Source organism: Ovis aries, chromosome Y, assembly GCF_016772045.2.
Source record: "Ovis aries strain OAR_USU_Benz2616 breed Rambouillet chromosome Y, ARS-UI_Ramb_v3.0, whole genome shotgun sequence".
Classification (NCBI taxonomy): domain Eukaryota; kingdom Metazoa; phylum Chordata; class Mammalia; order Artiodactyla; family Bovidae; genus Ovis; species Ovis aries.
The window spans coordinates 7,435,121-7,453,794 of record NC_082741.1 but is presented as its reverse complement, the minus strand read 5'-3'; the positions used below and the strand labels follow the sequence as shown (position 1 = coordinate 7,453,794).

Below are 18,674 nucleotides of genomic sequence, written 5' to 3'. Positions count from 1 at the left end.
GATAACACCACCTTTATGGCAGAAAGTAAAGAAGAACTACAAAGCCTCTTGATGAAAGTGAAAGTGGAGAGTGAAACAGTTGGCTTAAAGCTCAACATTCAGAAAACAATGGGCATCCGGTCCCATCATTTCATGGCAAATAGATGGAGAAACAGTGTCAGACTTTATATTTGGGGGCTCCAAAATCACTGCAGATGGTTTTTGCACCCATTGAATTAAAAGATGCTTACTCCTTGGAAAGAAAGTTATAACCAACCTAGACAGCATATTAAAAAGCAGAGATATTACTTTGTCAACAGAGGTCCATCTTGTCAAGGCTATGGTTTTTCCTGTGGTCATGTATGGATGTGAGAGTTGAACTGTGAAGAAAACTGAGTGCTGAAGAATTGATGCTTTTGAACTGTGGTGTTGGAGAAGACTCTTGAGAGTCTGTTGGACTGCAAGGAGATCCATCCAACCAGTCCATGCTAAAGGAGGTCGATCCTGAGTGTTCATTGGAGGGACTGATGTTCTGAAACTCCAGTACTTTGGCCACTGGATGCGAAGAGCTGACTCATTTGAAAAGACCCTGATGCTGGGGAGGATTGAAGGCGGAACCAGAAGGGGATGACAGAGGATGACATAGTTGGATGGCATCACCAACTCTATGGATATGAGTTTGAATAAACTCTGGGAGTTGGTGATAGACAGGGGGGCCTGGCTGCCTGCAGTCCATGGGGTTGCAAAGAGTCAGACATAACTGTGACTCAGCTGAACTGAACTGAACAGCTGGTAGAGAGACCGCTTGCAATGTGGGAGGGTTCCATGGTGGCTCAGCTGGTAATGTGGGAGACCTCCTGGGATGGGACGATCTCCTGGATCAGGCAAAGGCTACTCACTCCAGTATTCTGGCCTGGAGAATTCCATGGACTATATAGTCCATGGAGTTATAAAGAGTCAGGCATGACTGAGCAACACTCATTTTCTTTCACACAGGACTTTGATCTGTGTGATTCATTTGGTTAGCTTTCTGTTACTATGGTTTTCGTTCTGGAAAGGGAGATTTTTATTCTTCTTTTGTCTGTCTTCTGATACATAAGATAAAAAGCTTGTATAAGCTTCCTGATGGGAGGGACTGGTTGTAGCTCAGTAATGAGGGACTGAGTAGCTCAGTAAAATGTAATCCAGTTTTCTGCTTATGGGTGGGGCTGTGCTGGAGTTTAGCCTGAGACAGTCCAGTCCTAGAGTTTGCAGCTATGGTAGTTGTAAAGGAGGCCTCCTCTCCAAGGACTTAGGCCTACATGCTGCATCTCTGAGGACTCTTGCCTGCTAGTGCCCCTGACCCTGCAGTAAACCACTGTTGAGCTATGCTTCTGAAGGAGATTCCCTAATGCCACAGGCAAGTCTGGCTCAGTCTCATGTGGGGGTCACTGCTCCTTTACCCTGGAGCACAAAGTTTTGTTTGTGTCTTCCAAGAGTTTCTTTTCCCTCAATCCTATGGAAGTTCTACTGACCTTCATATTTGGAGACCAAAAATCACTGATGACTCTATATTTCTTGCCTCCCAATGTGGCTACCTTTAAGAATATTATATAATCTGTTGGGTTGAGCTCATCTCCCCAGATGCGAGTGATTACATATTCCATCTTAGGAAAAATTGTAGTCATCAGATCTGATAATATTTATTTAAAGTGATTCTCAACCCACTGTCACCCCCACCCCCTGGCAATATCCAAGGAAAAAAATTGCTACTTCATCGAGATTGTCTCCTGTATTGGGCTAAAATTATTGATGTTTGTGTACTGTATACCTTAGGTTTACTGGAATAGAAAGGTGTTTTAAGAGGGATTAGGTAGCATTAAAAATTTATGGAAACCTAGAATTACTGATATTCTGAAGACCTGATTAAGACACAAAAGAAGAAACACCTCAACATTAAAATGAATCACCATGTTGTGTTGAATATGAAGCCATTATAGCCATCATTTGTTAATTAAGAATGACATGTAAACTATTCAGATTAAATTCAGATTCTGTTTTCTTTAACTGTCTAGAGAAGTAAGACGTAGTAATTAGAGAAGTTCTAAAAGAAACAGAGTCTCAAATGACAAGAGACGCTGTCTGAGAATTATTAATTTCATTGTCAGTTAATGGTAACTAACAGTCACACAACTGAAAAGCATCAGAGGACATCTTGAATTGTCACAAACATGTTAATGATTACTGACCTAGAAGTAAGGTTGAATTATGTAGGTAGTTTTGTTTATTGTGTGCAGATAGTGAGTATAGTATTTTAAGAAATTAAAAAGCTTTGAGTTTTCTTTTTTATAACATTTAGGGGTCACTAAGAGTCGGACACAACTGAGTCACTTCGCTTTCACTTTTCACTTTCATACATTGTAGAAGGAAATGGCAGCCCGCTCCAGTGTTCTTGCCTGGAGAATCCCAGAGACAGGGAGCTTGGTGGGCTGCCGTCTGTGGGGTTGCACAGAGTTGGACACAACTAAGTCACTTCAGTTTCACTTTTCACTTTCATGCGTTGTAGAAGGAAATGGCAGCCCACTCCAGTGTTCTTGCCTGGAGAATCCCAGAGACAGGGAGGGAGCTTGGTGGGCTGCCGTCTGTGGGGTTGCACAGAGTTGGACATGACTGAAGAGGCTTAGCAACAGCAGTTGGCTTAAAGTCCTTATTACACATAATACCTCCTTTTGCACTGAAACCATATAAGAAGCTAAATTAGGATGTGGCTTCAAAGTCTGAGCTTCTTGATAACAAGGAATAAGCTTCTATACTTAGATGAAATCATATAGCGTAGTTCCTGGAGCTTTGTAGTTGGCCAATAAATAGATGTTTCTTAAATAATAACTGCCAGAGATGTGGTTAAAAAATAAGTGTTTTTGAAATGGTGCCTTTTAAAGCTGTAATTAAAATGTGATTATTCTAAATGGATTATTTAAAATATATTGCAATAAACTGTATTTGAGGGTAAAATTTTATAAACTAATTACCGATTTCTTATATTTTTTCCAAGGTTTTTATTAAAGGATGGCCAGCTGTGGCTTTGTGCGCCTCAGGCAAAACAAATATGGAAATGCTTAGCAGAGAATGCAGTTTATGTTTGTGATCGTGAAGCCTGTTTTAAGTGGTATTCTAAGTTAATGGGCGATGAACCAGACTTAGATCCTGATATTAATAAGGAATTCTTTGAAAGTAATGTACTTCAACTTGATCCTTCCCTATTAACTGAAAATGGAATGAAATGTTTTGAACGATTCTTCAAAGCTGTTAATTGTCGAGAAGGGAAACTAGTAACAAAAAGAAGAGCCTATATGATGGATGATTTGGAACTAATAGGATTAGACTACCTTTGGAGAGTAAGTAAAGGAGTAGGAAACCCTGTTTACAAACATTGTACATGAGGTGGCTCCTGTAAAATATAATTAAGGAATCATAATTTCGCTTTTAATTTATGTATATTTATCTTCTTTGGTGTTTGTGCTATGAATTGAGGGGTAGTAGGGAGGTGCTGGGTGGGAGTTGTTCACCCTTAAGTTCTTATTCTGTCATTTTTATTTGCCAGTATTTTTGAGTTCATATTCCTTCCCCCTTCCCTCTTACTCCCCCTCTCCGCTGTCACCACCAATGCATCTTTGGGTTTGGAATTATTTGAGATGTGTGCAAGTAGAGTAACCATTGCCTACGTGTACATCTTTCACATTCCCTTTGAAAAGGTCATTGGCTACGTTTCTTAATAGTAATATCTTGGGGCTTATTGTACATTTAATGCCAAAACAAATAAAGGACAGAAAAGAGAACTATTAGTTGGAAGAAGTCATTAGTACCTTTATGATATTGTTTGATTTGTGATATAGTTAAATACTTAGGAGAAAATGCTATGTTGTGCTTAAGGTTTTTCCATCTTGATAATTAAATCTTAATTACCATCTCAAAATCTAAGCTATTATACTTCAGCTTATATTGTGTTCTGTATGTGGGGGTTTTTTGTTTCATTTCTCATCCCTGGGCAAAATAAGGTGTTTGGTCTTTCATTAATATTAGTGGTTTTTTTAGAGGGTTAGTCTCTCTTTATTCCTTTCCTTTTGCCTTCCTGAACCTCTCAAAGGGTCAGCCCTAAAACACCCAAATAACCAAAAATTAAACATGTTGTGAAAATCTCTAGTACAGTTAGATAAGTGACAAAGATGTTCAAAAGTTTCTTGAGTTGACAGAATTCTTTTCTGTGATATATGATTTGTTGTAGAAAATTTTTAGCTTCTTTGAATTGCCCCTTGAAAATCTCATAGCCTGGCTGCCAAATTGCAGAATTATATAATATTGATTAAAGTATGCACTTTTCATTTTAAAGCAAATTACTTGAGAAAATTTGTTTATATTATTAATATTCTACTTAATTTTGTCACTTAATTTTATTTGGCTTGCATATCCAAAACAATTTAGTCTTAGATTATGCACTGTTACAAAATTATAGCATTTGAATTTAAGTACCAAATGAAAATGTATCTTGAACGTTACTAATTGCTTCAATTTTTGGATCTAGGTCGTAATTCAGAGTAATGATGATATTGCCAGCAGAGCTATAGATCTCCTTAAAGAAATATATACAAATCTTGGCCCCAGATTACAGGTCAATCAGGTGAGGATTGAGATGCATAAAAACTTCCATTACAGTTAAATTGAAAAGTAACTTTGTGTTAAGTAGAGTCTTTTAAATGTAAGTACTTAATGCACATTTGTCCCTTACAAAATGCCAACTCTTGATAATTATCTTTGGGTGGCTAGGATAATTTTGACTATGATGATTTATTATTGTTTGCTGAGACAATCAAAATACTTGCTTTGATATTCAATCCACATTTTTTTATAGTTGGTTTATACTTGTTTATTATCTTATAGTTGGTTTATACTTATTATCAACTTCCTTTTGTGTTTTATTGCTGATTAATACATGATGTGATTAGGAATTACCTAAAGGCTGAAATTTTATTGTCTTTAATTGAATTACTGTCATTTGGTTTTAAATTTTGGAGCAGTTTAACATCTTTATTTGGCTCATTATTTGTAGGTGGTTATCCATGAAGACTTCATTCAGTCTTGCTTTGATCGTTTGAAAGCTTCATATGATACATTGTATGTTTTGGATGGTGACAAAGACAGCATTAACTGTGCAAGACAGGAAGCTGTTAGAATGGTTCGAGTATTGACTGTTCTAAGGGAATACATAAATGAATGTGATAGTGATTATCATGAGGAAAGAACAATTCTACCTATGTCAAGGTTTGTAAACAGATCTTTTGGTGTTAATTTGAAGTTATTTGTATTCATTAGCCAGCTAATTGGGAAGGTTATGACACATAGATTAAAAAGACTATAAACAAAAATTTTATTTCTGTTAGTCAGTGTCCTGCCTTTTAAAAACATTATTTGGATCTTATAGACACTTTTTTTTAAAGTAGAAAATTTTAAGTTATATTTTGGAGAGGTGCTGTTTTCCAGGCTATTATCATCTGTTAAGTGTGGCCTTGGTTTTGGCAACTGATGTTTTTATTTTGATATTATTTATTTATAGTGTTAATAATAAAGTTTTTTGGAGGCATCACTGGCAATCCATTGGTTACACCTCTACTTTCAGTGCACAGAGCTCTGTTTCACGCCCTTGTTGGTAAACAAATTCTATATTCTGCACAGCCAGACCAAAAAGAAAAATGTTTAAAGCTGCTTTAAATGTAATAAAGAATATTTTTAAATCATCTTTACCAAACTTTCCTAAATTTAGAAACTCATAAAATAATTCACTAAATCATTTCAGTATAATTATGAATAATATATTACAAATTACAGGATATAAATGATATGTTATAATTAAATAAACATACTAAATTATTTAATAATGTTTTAAATGGCATTTCTAGTTTTGGGGAAGTTTGTAGGATAAGTATCATCAGATTTTTTACAACTGTGAACATTTTTTGAATGAAAAATGTAAAATAGCTACTTTAATGTGATGTTTATTTTTTGTCTTACCTGTGGGAAGAGAATGTACTAAAAAATATTTTGGGGTGAATTTTTAACAATTAAAATTTTTTTTAGTGGAAACCTCCATTTTAATGTTTTTGTTTACACTCTCCAGCTGAAGCGTATCTCTTCCACATTTAAAAATATTCCTGTTGAAGTGAGCTTTTATAGCCTAAAATTAACTGATATGTGATTTGTGTCTATGTTATAGTTTAAGTAGATATCTTTTTCTGCAGCCATAGAAACAAAGGTTAATAGCAATGAAGGATAGTCACATTGTGCTCTCAAGGTTAGTTTCAGTGTTAATAATTAAAGAAACATAAAATTGTTATTTTCTGTATTCTAAAAGCAAAATCAGTCTACCTTCCTCTTAGTAAGGAAATGTTAAATTCTCAAATTTTTGTCTTGACCATCTAAATATTACTGTGTTTTTTTCCCCACAGAGCATTCCGTGGTAAACACCTCTCTCTCATAGTTCGGTTTCCAAACCATGGCAGACAGGTTGATGATTTGGATATATGGTCTCACACAAATGATACTGTTGGTTCAGTACGACGATGTATTCTCAATCGTATTAAGGCAAATGTAGCCCATACAAAAATTGAACTCTTTGTGGGTGGTGAATTAATAGATTCTGAAGATGACAGAAAGCTAATTGGACAGCTAAACATAAAAGACAAATCAGTAAGTACATATAATTTTCAAATATTCTCCCAAAATTAAACATGGAGGCTGTTTTTCACTTGTTTGTAAATATTTATTTAGCATCAAATTGTTGTGTGTAGTCTTCTCTGTTAGGTGTTTGGGTTATAACCTTATGTAAGACGGATGTCTTGACAGTAGTGTTGTAGAGTAGATAACTACTAAGTATTTATTTTAACTTTTTAATTGTTTGTCTAAAGTTGAAGCAGGAAATATTTTTTAGCTTCATAATACATAGTTTATATTTTGTGCAAGTATTTTCTGTTTTCTTTTGTACTTATATATACGGTCATTTTTCAGATAATTACGGCCAAACTTACACAAGTAAGTTGCAATATGCCTTCCAGCCCTGACAGTTCTTCTGATTCCTCAACTGGATCTCCTGGGAACCGTAGTAATCGTTACAGTGATGGCCCTAAACAAGAAGTGGAAAGTTGTTTGCCTGGGGTGGTGAGTAGATATTGTATGCAAAGCATTATATTCTTCTTTGATAATGCAGAGAAATGTATAGAATGGCTGCTTTCTTAACATGTTTTTCTTAACATGTTTTTTAGATTGGGCAAATGTCTAATAAATATACAGTTAAATATTTACTTCATGTAGAATTTTTTGGCATTGGATTTTAAAATAAAATTTCTTCATGGATATAGAATTATATTTGGAAAGAATTAATTGATTATAGTTGTATAATACTAAACATATATTCTAGAAAATATTAGGCTTTCCTTTGAATAATTTTTACAGAAGCATATAATCTGCTGTTATTTTCAGATTCTTAGTAATATTACATCTGAAGGAATAGCCCTTTCTCACTGTTTGTCTGCCCCTCTTTCATAAGAATTATTCCTAGGATAGCACCACTTCTGTGTAAGAGGAATTTGACTCCTTGCAACATTTAGATTAGGAATTTAGTCTGTAGTAGTTATCCCTGAAGGGTGAAGTGTCTTTTCTATAAATAGCTTTGAGAACTGTATAGAATTCAGAGAAGCTTTGAAGACTTATTTAATAAATGATTGCTTTTTCATTATGAAGAATCAGTGGATTTGTAAAATTGAGAAGATAAGGAAGGCCAGCAGTTTCAGATAGTAAAGATGGCATTTGCAAAAGGTGATATTTACCCTAAGTAGAAAATTTATTTAGGAAAAGTTAATTTTAGGTTAATATTGAATAACAACATTTTTTGGCCTAATTTATAGGTATATACTTTTCATATTCTGTATTCCAGATAATGTCACAACATCCCAGGTACATCTCTTTCCTTTGGCAAGTTGCTGACTTAGGTAGCAATCTGAATATACCACCTCTTAGAGATGGAGCCAGAATACTTATGAAACTTATGCCAATGGGTAAGAAAAATGTCTCCCCACTTCTCTCCATACCCTGTTGCTAATGCTGACAAGTAATTAATAAACAATACTGTTCTTTTTAATATATATCTTGTGGTATAGTCCATAGTATTGATCATGTATCAATCATACCATTGCTGATGAGGAATTTTCTGTGAACCATTTAAAAATATTTAAGGGCAATAGTTAAAAAATATTTTTTTCAACTCACTCCCTATTATTTGCTTGATTTTCTCTTCTGTTTATTATTAGATTTATTAAATTTTCCACATTCCCTTCAGTAATTTTTTGAAACAATTTTCAACATGGTTAGATGTCTTTCTTAGTTTTTCTTTTGCTCCAGTCTATTTCTCTCTGGATATCATTGTTCTCAGACTTCTTTACACAACTTCTGTATAATAGACTCTCTGGTACACACCTTTGTCTTCACACTTAGTTCTCATTTTGCTGAAGCATAACCTTCTGAAACAAATGAACAAAAGGTATATGGGAAGCAAATTTTTTAACATAAAAAAATTATTTTTCTCAATTCAACTGAACTCTCATATATTATAGTGTTTTTGTTCCTTTTACTTGTAATAGTTTGAGCATAGAATTAAAAGTTGAAACTTTGTTCCATAGTTAATTTCATGCAGTATTGACCATCGGGAATACTGAGGCAGTATTATGTCTGTTTTTTTTCCTGTGAAGTTTTAATTTCTTTTGCCTTTTAGTTGAGATCTGATGGCTTGTCTTTACATGAATTTTTAAACATTCTGATATTTTATATATTTATATTCAGATTTTTTTATATTTTGATATTTTGTTATTCTCTGAAATGATATTGTGATTTATTTCAAATAAGGACAGTCTGTTGTCTAATAGAAAATTAAAAATGTAAAGCAGAAAATTAACAGCCAGGAAGAGTTGTTTTATTTTCATTGGTGGTGACTGCTTAGTGGACTTGGTCAGTCAGATGATTTAACTACTTACTTCACACATGAGAGATTTGGAAATTTTTAATATTTTTGGCATTGTTTTATTCGTGGTTTTGAAAATGTTTTTTGCATCAGAAGGTCCTGTGGGATTTACTGAATCCATTTTCATGTTTTGACTAATTACAGTTTTCTTTTGAAAGTTAAAGACTGGATAGCAAATATGCTAGGTTTTGTGGACCAAAGGAAAACAAATTATTACAAGTTTTTCTTAGCACAGTTCAAGCTAAAAATCATATAGTGCAGTTGTTATGATATGGGTCTACTAATGAGAGTCAGAACTTTTTAGGGCATTATAATATTTTGTTGAAGTTCAAAGTCTGTGTTCCATTTTATCCGATCAGTTGCAAATGTTCATTTGCTTGTCTCTGAAATACATGTGGTTTTATCTTTAGCATGGTTTTCACACAAACAGGTACTACTGGTCATTATTCCATGAGTATATATAAAAGACATTTCTATTTCCTTAATTTTTATCTTAATATTCAATTTTTATTATGTCATTGCACTGCAGTTTAGTCATTCAAATTTTAGGCTAGATTGGAAGCTTTTCAATTGCATTGTTCGTTGCAATTTGAAATAATGGAGCTTCCTTTGCACTTATTTCAAGATTTGAAATGCAGCAGGAACTGTAATTTGAGTTGTAATTTAAATCATCTCTACCTTACTTATAATACCTAACAAGCTGTAAATCGTTGTTATCTCGTTTTGTTTAGTGAATAATGACAAGAAAAGTTTGTGATTGTTCGTTACAGATAGTAGGTCTAACTGCATAGTAAACAGAGGCAGTAACATAACTAACTGTAAGGCGAGCACAGAGAAAAAGGGAGTAAGCTAGTCATTCAGGCAAAGAAAGATTTATTACAGAAAGAGAGAAACTGACTGGCTTTAGTGAGAAACCAGTGCTTACCCTACAGCCAGCTCTTCTTATACCGTGTGTGTGTGTGTGTGTGTGTGTGTGTGACCCTTTACAGCCAGCCCTTCTTACACTCTGTGTGTGTCACCCTGTATAGCCAACCCTTCTTATACTCTGTGTGTGTGTGTGTATGTGACCCTTTATAGCCAACCCTTCTTACAGCCAACTCTTATATTCTGTGTGTGTGTGTGTCACCCTTTACAGCCAACCCTTCTTACAGCCAACCCTTTATATACTCTGTGTGTGTGTGTGTGTCCCTTTACAGCCAACTGAGAGTGTGTGTGTGTGTCCCTTTACAGCCAACTGAGTGTATGTGTGTGTCCCTTTACAGCCAGCTGAGTGTGTGTGTGTCCCGTTACAGCCAACTCTTATACTCTGTGTGTGTGTGTGTGTGTGTTTTCCATCGCTTCAGTTGTGTCCGACTCTTTGTGACTTTGTGTGTGTGTGTTTTCCATTGCTTCAGTAGTGTCTGACCCTTTGTGACCCCATGAACTTTAGCCGGCCATGAGATTTTCCTGGAAGAATACTGGATTGCGTTTCTATTTCCTTCTCCATCTTATACCCTGTCAATGGGAAATTGTGCCCTGAAAGTGGTTTATCCTTCACCCGTTGGAAGTGTCTCATGGTTGGTCATGTAGTCTTGATAAACTGGCACCAGCAGAGAAAAACAGGCTATTGTTTAAGGGAAAAAACAAGGTGCCCACTAGGGCACTGTGGCCATTGTGACTTCATCCATTTTTTGTCAGGTTACCACAATGGGCCATTTTAAAATAATACACAGTGAGCCCCTTTTAGACAGACCCTTGCAATAAACTTTCTTAAACTTATAAATTGCTGTTAGTGAACTAAAAGAAAACTAGTTGAATAAAACAGTATTTAAAGCAAAAGTATAGAAAATTTAAGTATAAGAAAATTACAAACTTGTATGCACCATTATGATACAAACATATGCTATATTAACATTATCAAAAATTTTGTCTTTTTAAAATCTCTTGTAATGATAATGATGACAGTGTTCATGACAGTACATGCCTGCAGACCTGATGTTGTGGGGAGTAAGGTGTATGACACTGTAGTTAAGGGGTTCAACACCAGGGTAACTCCAATCACTGATATATATTAAAGGATCATATAGTGGCAGGACTGGATTCAGATTCTAGACGCTGAGATTTTGAAGAAGATCAGATACACTATTGTCAGGATCAGCGATAGTTAAAGACTAAGAATCTTTAAGAGTAGAAGGTTGAGGCTTCATAACTATAGATGCTTTAGTTACAAACATTGACATAAGAAGCTCTTTCTTTTCATCTTTATTTGGGTCATCAAACAAATTATCAGTAGTTGTAAGTCATATTGTTATACTCTGGGTGACACAGAGGCTTCCTTAACCTCTAGGGAAGGATTATATTTGAGGACTGTATTTTTTTAAACAGTTGGTGCCTGAGATTTCCCTTCTGGTCCAATGCTTAAGACTTTGAACTGTGTAGTGAGTAAAATAAAGCAAGGTAGGATAAACTGTTGTTGCCTCCTGAAAACCTGCTGCATTTTTCAAGTGTCCAGATTGATATTTCTGTTTCTGCTAAATCTTATGCCTCATTATCATTATCATCTGTAGAAGACGTTAGCAGATTTTTGAGTTCCTTTTTGGTAGAAACGAGAGATCTCCAATTAGAAAATTAGAGATACCAAGGGATATTTCATGCAGAGATGAGCACAATAAAGGAGAGTAATGATATGGACCTAATAGAAGCAGAAGATATTAAGAAGAGGTGGCAAGAATATTCAGAACTATAGAAAAAAGATTTTCATGACCCAGATAGCCACGAGGGTGTGATCACTCAGCTAGAACCAGATCATGGAATGCAAAGTCAAGTGAGCTTTAGGAAGCATCACTGTGCACAAAGCTAGTGGAGGTGGTGGAATTCCATTTGTGCCTTATGAAATACTAAAAGATGACACTGTTAAGGTGCTACACAGAATATGCTAGCAAATTTAGAAAACTCAGCAGTGGCCACAGGACTGGAAAAGGTTAGTTTTTATTCCAGTTCCAAAGAAAGGCAATGCCAAGGACTGTTCAAACTATTGCACAGTTGCATTCATCTCACACACTAGCAAAGTAATGCTCAAAATTCTCCAAGCCAGGCTTCAATAGTATGTGAACCAAGAACTTCCAGAGGTTCAAGCTAAATTCAGAAGACAGAGAAACCAGAGATAAATTGCGAACATCCTCTGGATCTTCAAAAAAGAGAGTTCCAGAAAAACATCTACTTCTTTATTGATTATGCCAAAGCCTTTGACTGTGATCACAACAATCTGTAGAAATGGAAATACCAGACCACCTTACCTGCCTTCTGAGAAATCTGTATGCAGGTCAAAAAGCGACAGCTAGAACCAGACATGGAACAATAGACTGGTTCCACATTGGGAAAGGAGTACGTTAAGGCTATGTATTGTCACAGTGCTTGTTTAACTTATATGCAGAGTACATCATGAGAAATGCTGGACTGGATGAAGCACAAGCTGGAATCAAGATTGCTGGGAGAAATATCAAAAGCTTCAGATACATCCTTAAGGCAGAAAGCAAAGAGACTCTTGATGAAAGTGAAAGAGGAGAGTGAAAAAGTTGACTTAAAACTCAGCATTCATACAGTGAAGATACTGGCATCCAGTCCAGTCACTTCATGGCAAATAGATGGAGAAACAGTGGAAACAGTGACAGACTTTTATTTTGGGGGGCTCCAAAATCACTGCAGATGGTGGCTGCAGCCATGAAATTAAAAGATGCTTGCACCTTGGAAGAAAAGTTATGCCCAACCTAGATAGCATGTTAAAAAGCAGGGATGTTACTTTGCCAACAAAGTTCATCTAGTCAAAGCTATGGTTTTTCTGGTAGTCATGTATGGATGTGAGAGTTAGACTTTAAAGAGAGCTGAGTGCTGAAGAATTTGATACTTTTGAGCTGGGGTGTTGGAGAAGACTTTTGAGAATCCCTTGGACTGCAAGATCAGTGCAGTCAATCTTAAAGGAAATCAGTCCTGAATATTTATTGGAAGGACTGAAGCTGAAACTCCAATACTTTGGACACCTGATGGGAAGAATCTGATTGGAAAAGCCCCTGATGCTGGCAGAGACTGAAGGCGGTATGAGATGTTTGAATGACCATCACTGACTTGATGGATGTGAGTTTGAGTAAGCTCCAAGAGCTGGTGATGGACAGAGAATCCTTCTGGTGTGCTGTAGTCCATGGGGTTGTAAGGAGTTGGACAGGACTGAGCAGTTGAACTTGGCTTATTGGTAGAAATTTGTCTGTGCTCTTTAATCTGTTCCCCAGAGTTATCCTGTGTCATCCTAGAAGAACCTGCCAACTTATTGATACATTGGAACATTCAGAGTATTCTTTATTATTATTATTATTATTTTCCATTATTATTTATCACGGGATATTGAATAAAGGCCCTTGTGGTATATAGTAGGACTTTGTTGTTGCAAGAAGTTCTTGACTTCCACGTTACAAGTGAGGAAGCCCCTGAAATAATTGACTTTCTTCATCTCGTAATGGTTTCTGAGGTCCACTGATTGTCTTGGGCTGTAAAGCGTCAATAGTCTGCAACTTAGTAAGCACAGTTGCATCTGCATTTGAAGCTTTTTACATTCATGATGTTGCTGGGAAATTTAGCCTGAAGGGTGGCATGAATCTCCTGAAGCTACAGTATAAATCACCTTGATATATTTGATGAATTGCTTAATCTGTTGGTTGCAGCAGTGACATAGAGTTAGGAGTCAGGAACACCATTTTCACATGATGCAGAGAGATTAGATTAGGGGTGGTCGTAAACATTGTCTGTTAGGAGGACCATGAAGGATGGCTCCTCCTTACGATATATTTCTTCACCTCGGTAATGAAGCACTTGTGAAGTCATTTTTGAGGACAAGATAGCTAAGCCCCAGGCCCTCTTTTTTTTTTTTAACTTTAATTGGAAGTGAATTACTTTATAATATTGTGATGGTTTTTGCCATACATTGACATGAATCAGTCAAGGGTGTATATGTGTTCCCCATCCTCAACCCCTCTCCGGCCTCCCTCCCCATCCCGTCCCTCAGGGTTGTCCCAATGCACTGAACACCCTGTCACATGCAGCAAACCTGGACTGGTGATCTATTTCACATATGGTTATATACATGTTTCAGTGCTATTCTTTCAGGTCATCCCACCCTTGCCTTCTCCCACAGCGTCCAAAAGTCTTTTCTTTATATCTGTCTCTTTTGCTGTCTCGCATATAGAATCATTGTTAACCATCTTTCCAGAGTCCATATATATGCATTAATATACTGTGTTGGTGTTTTTCTTTCTGACTTACTTGATTCTGTATAATAGGCTCTAGTTTCATCCAGCTCGTTAGAACTGATTCAAATGTGTTCTTTTTAATAAATGAGTAATATTTCATTGTGTATATGTACCACATATACACATATGTCTTATCCATTCTTCTGGTGATGGACATCTAGGTTGCTTCCTTGTCCTAGCTATTGTAAACAGTGCTGCGATGAACATTGGGGTACATGTGTCTCTCTCAATTCTGGTTTCCTCTGTGTGTATGCCCAGCAGTGGGATTGCTAGCCATAGACATTCTTGAATTTGTTTTTGAGTGCTGGGTATTGTTTCCTCAAGCAAAGGAAGCTTGGCTTGGTCATGTGATGCACTGCATTGCCACACACAAACAAGTAATATGATCTTTCCAGGCCTTGAACTTTAGCTTGGTATTCTGAGGAATAGAAGTTCAGTTGAAGGTGTTTTTTTTGAAACAAAGTTGTTTCATCACAAAAAAGCTTGCTCTGAATGTAGCCATTTTCTTCCATGATTTCCTTAACCCCTTCTGCAAATGATGATACTCTTGTCAGCATCAACCATTCCTGTTATCACATGATGTTTAAGTTCTTGAGGCTGTAGTGCCTTGCATAGATTACCTGATGTTCCTTACTAGCCTTGAACTCTTTCCTCTTGTTCCTCAGAACCTGCTTAGTTCTTCTGGAGTGCTAAATTCTTTTTTGTGTATAGTTTTCCTTTGGTCAGGTCTAACATATCTAACCACATGCTTAATGTTTTGCCAGTGGTTGCAAAAAGATAACCATGAAATAGACCAGATTAGCCACTGTAGGTGGAGTGCTAACAGAGATTTCAGCTTCTTTTTGCTTTATTGTGTGAATGCTTAGTTTGTTTGTAACAACTTTATAGCCCTTAGATCAAAAGGGCTAAGTTTTTGATTTTCTTGTTGGCAGCACTTTGTGCTTCCTAGCCTTTGACAGTTTTCTTGATAAGTTAATTACTTGAGAGCCATTTTTTCACAGAAACAAACTATGCCCAACACAAACAGCAAACAAAGATGTGAGGTGAGATTTGAGGCAGTGTTCAGACAATAGAGACTGAGAGTCTTTGAACTAGTGGTAGACTATGGAAGAGTATGTTTACACAGCACTTAATTTGCTTGGTTTTAGTGTAGTGCTCATTGCATGGTCAATTCACATTTTGCTTTTTGGAACCATGTAGGAGAATCCCAGGGACGGGGGAGCTTCATGGGCTGCGGTCTATGGGGTTGCACAGAGTTGGACACGACTGAAGTGACGCAGCAGCAGCAGCAGCAGGGGTTTTTATTTTGCTTGCATTTTTAGCCATGCAGTGTCCATGTTGGATCTTATTAGCTCCTTGACTAGGTATCAACTATAGAAGCTTTGAGTCTTAACAGTGAAGTCTTCGGTTGTTTTTAATTTTGTTTTCTGTTTTTGTGTTGTTGAATCACATTTCTTGAAACCCTTGAATGCTAAAACCTACAGATGTGGCAGGTGAACACATAGTTGGTATCTTAATGACTTTACTGCAATATTTTTAGCACTGTTTTGTAATTGTAGGTTAAATTCATTCAAGTCTGCAGCATAAACTAAATTTCTAAACCAGTCTGTGGTTTTGTTTACAGTATTTGAGAATGTTTGTTCAAAAAATTTTTATTTTTTACCCTGAGCATTAACAAAATCACTTTACTAGTAAAACAGTAAAAACATTACTATTTTGCTTAAACACTGAACTGCTTGCTATATGGTAGGGCAAATTAGAATACCCATATTGTTTCCAGTAAAAGTTTATAAAGATTGTTAGGCCCATGAAAGTAAATGAAGTTCATCATTGACACTACTGCTTAATTGATATATTCGTGTGTTTTCCACAAACTATTTGCTGACGAGCAATGCAGTGAATGAATGACCTAGGTTTTAAACATCTTCCATTTTCGCAAGCTGTTTTATTCTTTCCACAAGCTTCTAAAGACTTTTCCTCCTAAATATTATTCTGTGATTGTTTTATTAGATTTTATTCTGATTGTATTATTAACATATTTTTATTTATAATGCAAACAACCTAATAAGTAGTTTTTTTAATCACTGCAAACTTGACATGGCCTTTCCCTGAACTACTGAGCAGCATTGTTAATATCAACTCATTATATGCCTCCTCCCCAATCACTTATTCAAAATCATTTACTTAGTTTTGTTTTGGTTTTCTTGTTGTAAAATATGTGATACATGTTCTATTCCCAGAATAAGGTATGAGGGTTCCAGTTTGTCCACATTTTCACTAACATGTGAAGGTGGTGTCTTTATGTGATTCTGATTCTGATTCGGATTTGATGCCTAATACTTTACTTACCAACAGTTGGCGTATCTTTGGGGAAATGTCTGTTCACAACCTTTGCTAATTTTTATTTGGATTATTTGTCTTTTTATTATTGTTTCATAAGTGTTTTGATATATTCTGATAAAAGTCTTTATTAAATCATATAATTTAAAGTCTATATTCTTTTCACTGTCTAAATAGTGTCCTTTCATGTAGTCCAGTTTATCTGTTTTTTTCCTCTTGTCTCTTGTCCTAATCTAAGGTCATGCAGATTTGCTGCTAAGCTATTTTCAAAGAGGGCACTGTCTTTTTAGTGTATGTTTCATTGTGTATATTGTTTTTAAGCTTCATATCTGTATATATGACAAAAGACAATGAATAGCTTTTCTTATTGCCGTTTACATTAGAAAATAATTGTTTCTTTTGCCATTTTCTTTTCAATGTACACCTCCCCTTGAAGCTAAAAGTTTTTGTGTAATGTACTGAGACAAGTAATTTAGACCTTGGTGAGTGGAGCTTGCATTGTTTATATTTCAAGCAGAACTAATTCCTTTTCAGCATTGTGTTTTTGTTTTTGTTTTGTTTTTTTCTGTTTCCAGTGGATGAAGGAGGAGATGTTCATTTGCGGTCTCTTAATAGCAGGTGTTCACATCATTTATTGAGGTGACAAAGAGCCCTGGTTGATCATTAACCAGTCCAGATCTGGTTATGTCTTATAACATTTGAACTTACAGTTCAAGTTTGTTGAATTTATAGATGTTTTAGTTTAATACTCCAGTATATTGAATATGAAATATTAACAGCATAATTATATTTTACTTTAGTCTATATCTGTTTTCTTTACAGATAGCACAACAGTGGAAAAACTAAGAGCTGTTTGTTTGGACCAGGCAAAACTTGGAGAGAATAACCTTGGACCATCTCTTGATTCACTTTTCTTTGGTCCTTCTGCTTCCCGAGTCCTGTATCTAACAGAGGTTGGTTTTATCCTTTTCAAAATTAGAATTTTTCATCATGTAGTGATACCATCATTTGTAATTTTTTGGAATGGTTATGAATTTCTTAGCAATAATAAGGGAAATAGAAATTACAAATTATTTAAAACATATTTAATACAGTTTCTGTCCCTCCCCACCCCTTCTTTTTTTCAGGTCATTTATGCCCTGTTAATGCCTGCTGATACGCCTCTGGCAGATGATTCTTGTGACTTTCAGGTTCACTTCTTGAAAAGTGGTGGCTTATCCCTTGTGCTGAGTATGCTAACAAAAAATAACTTCCTGCCAAATACAGATATGGAAACACGAAGGGGTGCATACTTCAGTGGTCTTAAAATAGCCAAACTCTTGTTAACTGCAGTGGGCTATGGCCATGTTAGAGCTGTAGCAGAAGCTTGTCAGCCAGTTGTAGATGGTGCAGATCCCATAACACCGGTAATAATTTTTTGAAATGCTTTGTGTTTAGGATTTAATTTTTAAAATTAGACCCTTCAGTGAGTCTTAAGTACAGAATGCAAGTTCAGTTCTATCTATTGTTTTATTTATACTGAAATGTAAATTTTATTTTGGCTATGAGGTACAAGGTTTGGGATCTTAGTTCCTAGACCAGTGACCAAACCTGTGCCTCCTGCATTGGAGGCATATACCCTGACCACTGTACTGCCAGGGAAGTCCCAAAATGCGAATGACATGTACCGATTATACCAAAGAGGATATTTCATTACTGTTAAGTATTGTTTTGACTTTTCCTTTGTCTCTTAAAAACTTCACACTGATCTTTTGTTACCTTGTACCTGAAAGGCATATACAGACAAGTGGTTATAAAAGAAAAGATTTATTTTGCAAATTGCCTATCTCTCTTCCCACCAACCATCTTAACCGCAGTGACTGCCAAAAACTCTTAATGCTGGTACCATTCTTAAAACCAATCAAGACATGAGAGTTGGTGCAGAGGTTGAAACTGTCAACCTTTCTCTTGAGTTTATTCACATTACAAGTGATAACTTGAGTAAATTGCTCAAGAAAAAGTGGCTTAGAGATAGATTTTTTTCTCTAGAAATGACTTAG

The 18,674-nt window shown here is 35.8% G+C and overlaps 1 protein-coding gene across 4 annotated transcripts in view; it reads left to right on the top strand.

Moving 5' to 3' along the window:
* LOC132659055 (probable ubiquitin carboxyl-terminal hydrolase FAF-X) overlaps positions 1-18,674 on the top strand; it is a 140,898-nt gene that overhangs the window by 73,889 nt on the left and 48,335 nt on the right. For all 4 annotated transcript variants that reach the window (XM_060408678.1, XM_060408676.1, XM_060408677.1 and 1 more), the window contains exons 16-23: positions 3,011-3,353; positions 4,538-4,633; positions 5,063-5,274; positions 6,456-6,696; positions 7,015-7,164; positions 7,940-8,060; positions 17,458-17,588; positions 17,763-18,041. In XM_060408678.1, the coding sequence (XP_060264661.1) occupies positions 3,011-3,353; positions 4,538-4,633; positions 5,063-5,274; positions 6,456-6,696; positions 7,015-7,164; positions 7,940-8,060; positions 17,458-17,588; positions 17,763-18,041 (1,573 nt within the window). The remainder of the gene's footprint in view (positions 1-3,010; positions 3,354-4,537; positions 4,634-5,062; positions 5,275-6,455; positions 6,697-7,014; positions 7,165-7,939; positions 8,061-17,457; positions 17,589-17,762; positions 18,042-18,674) is intronic.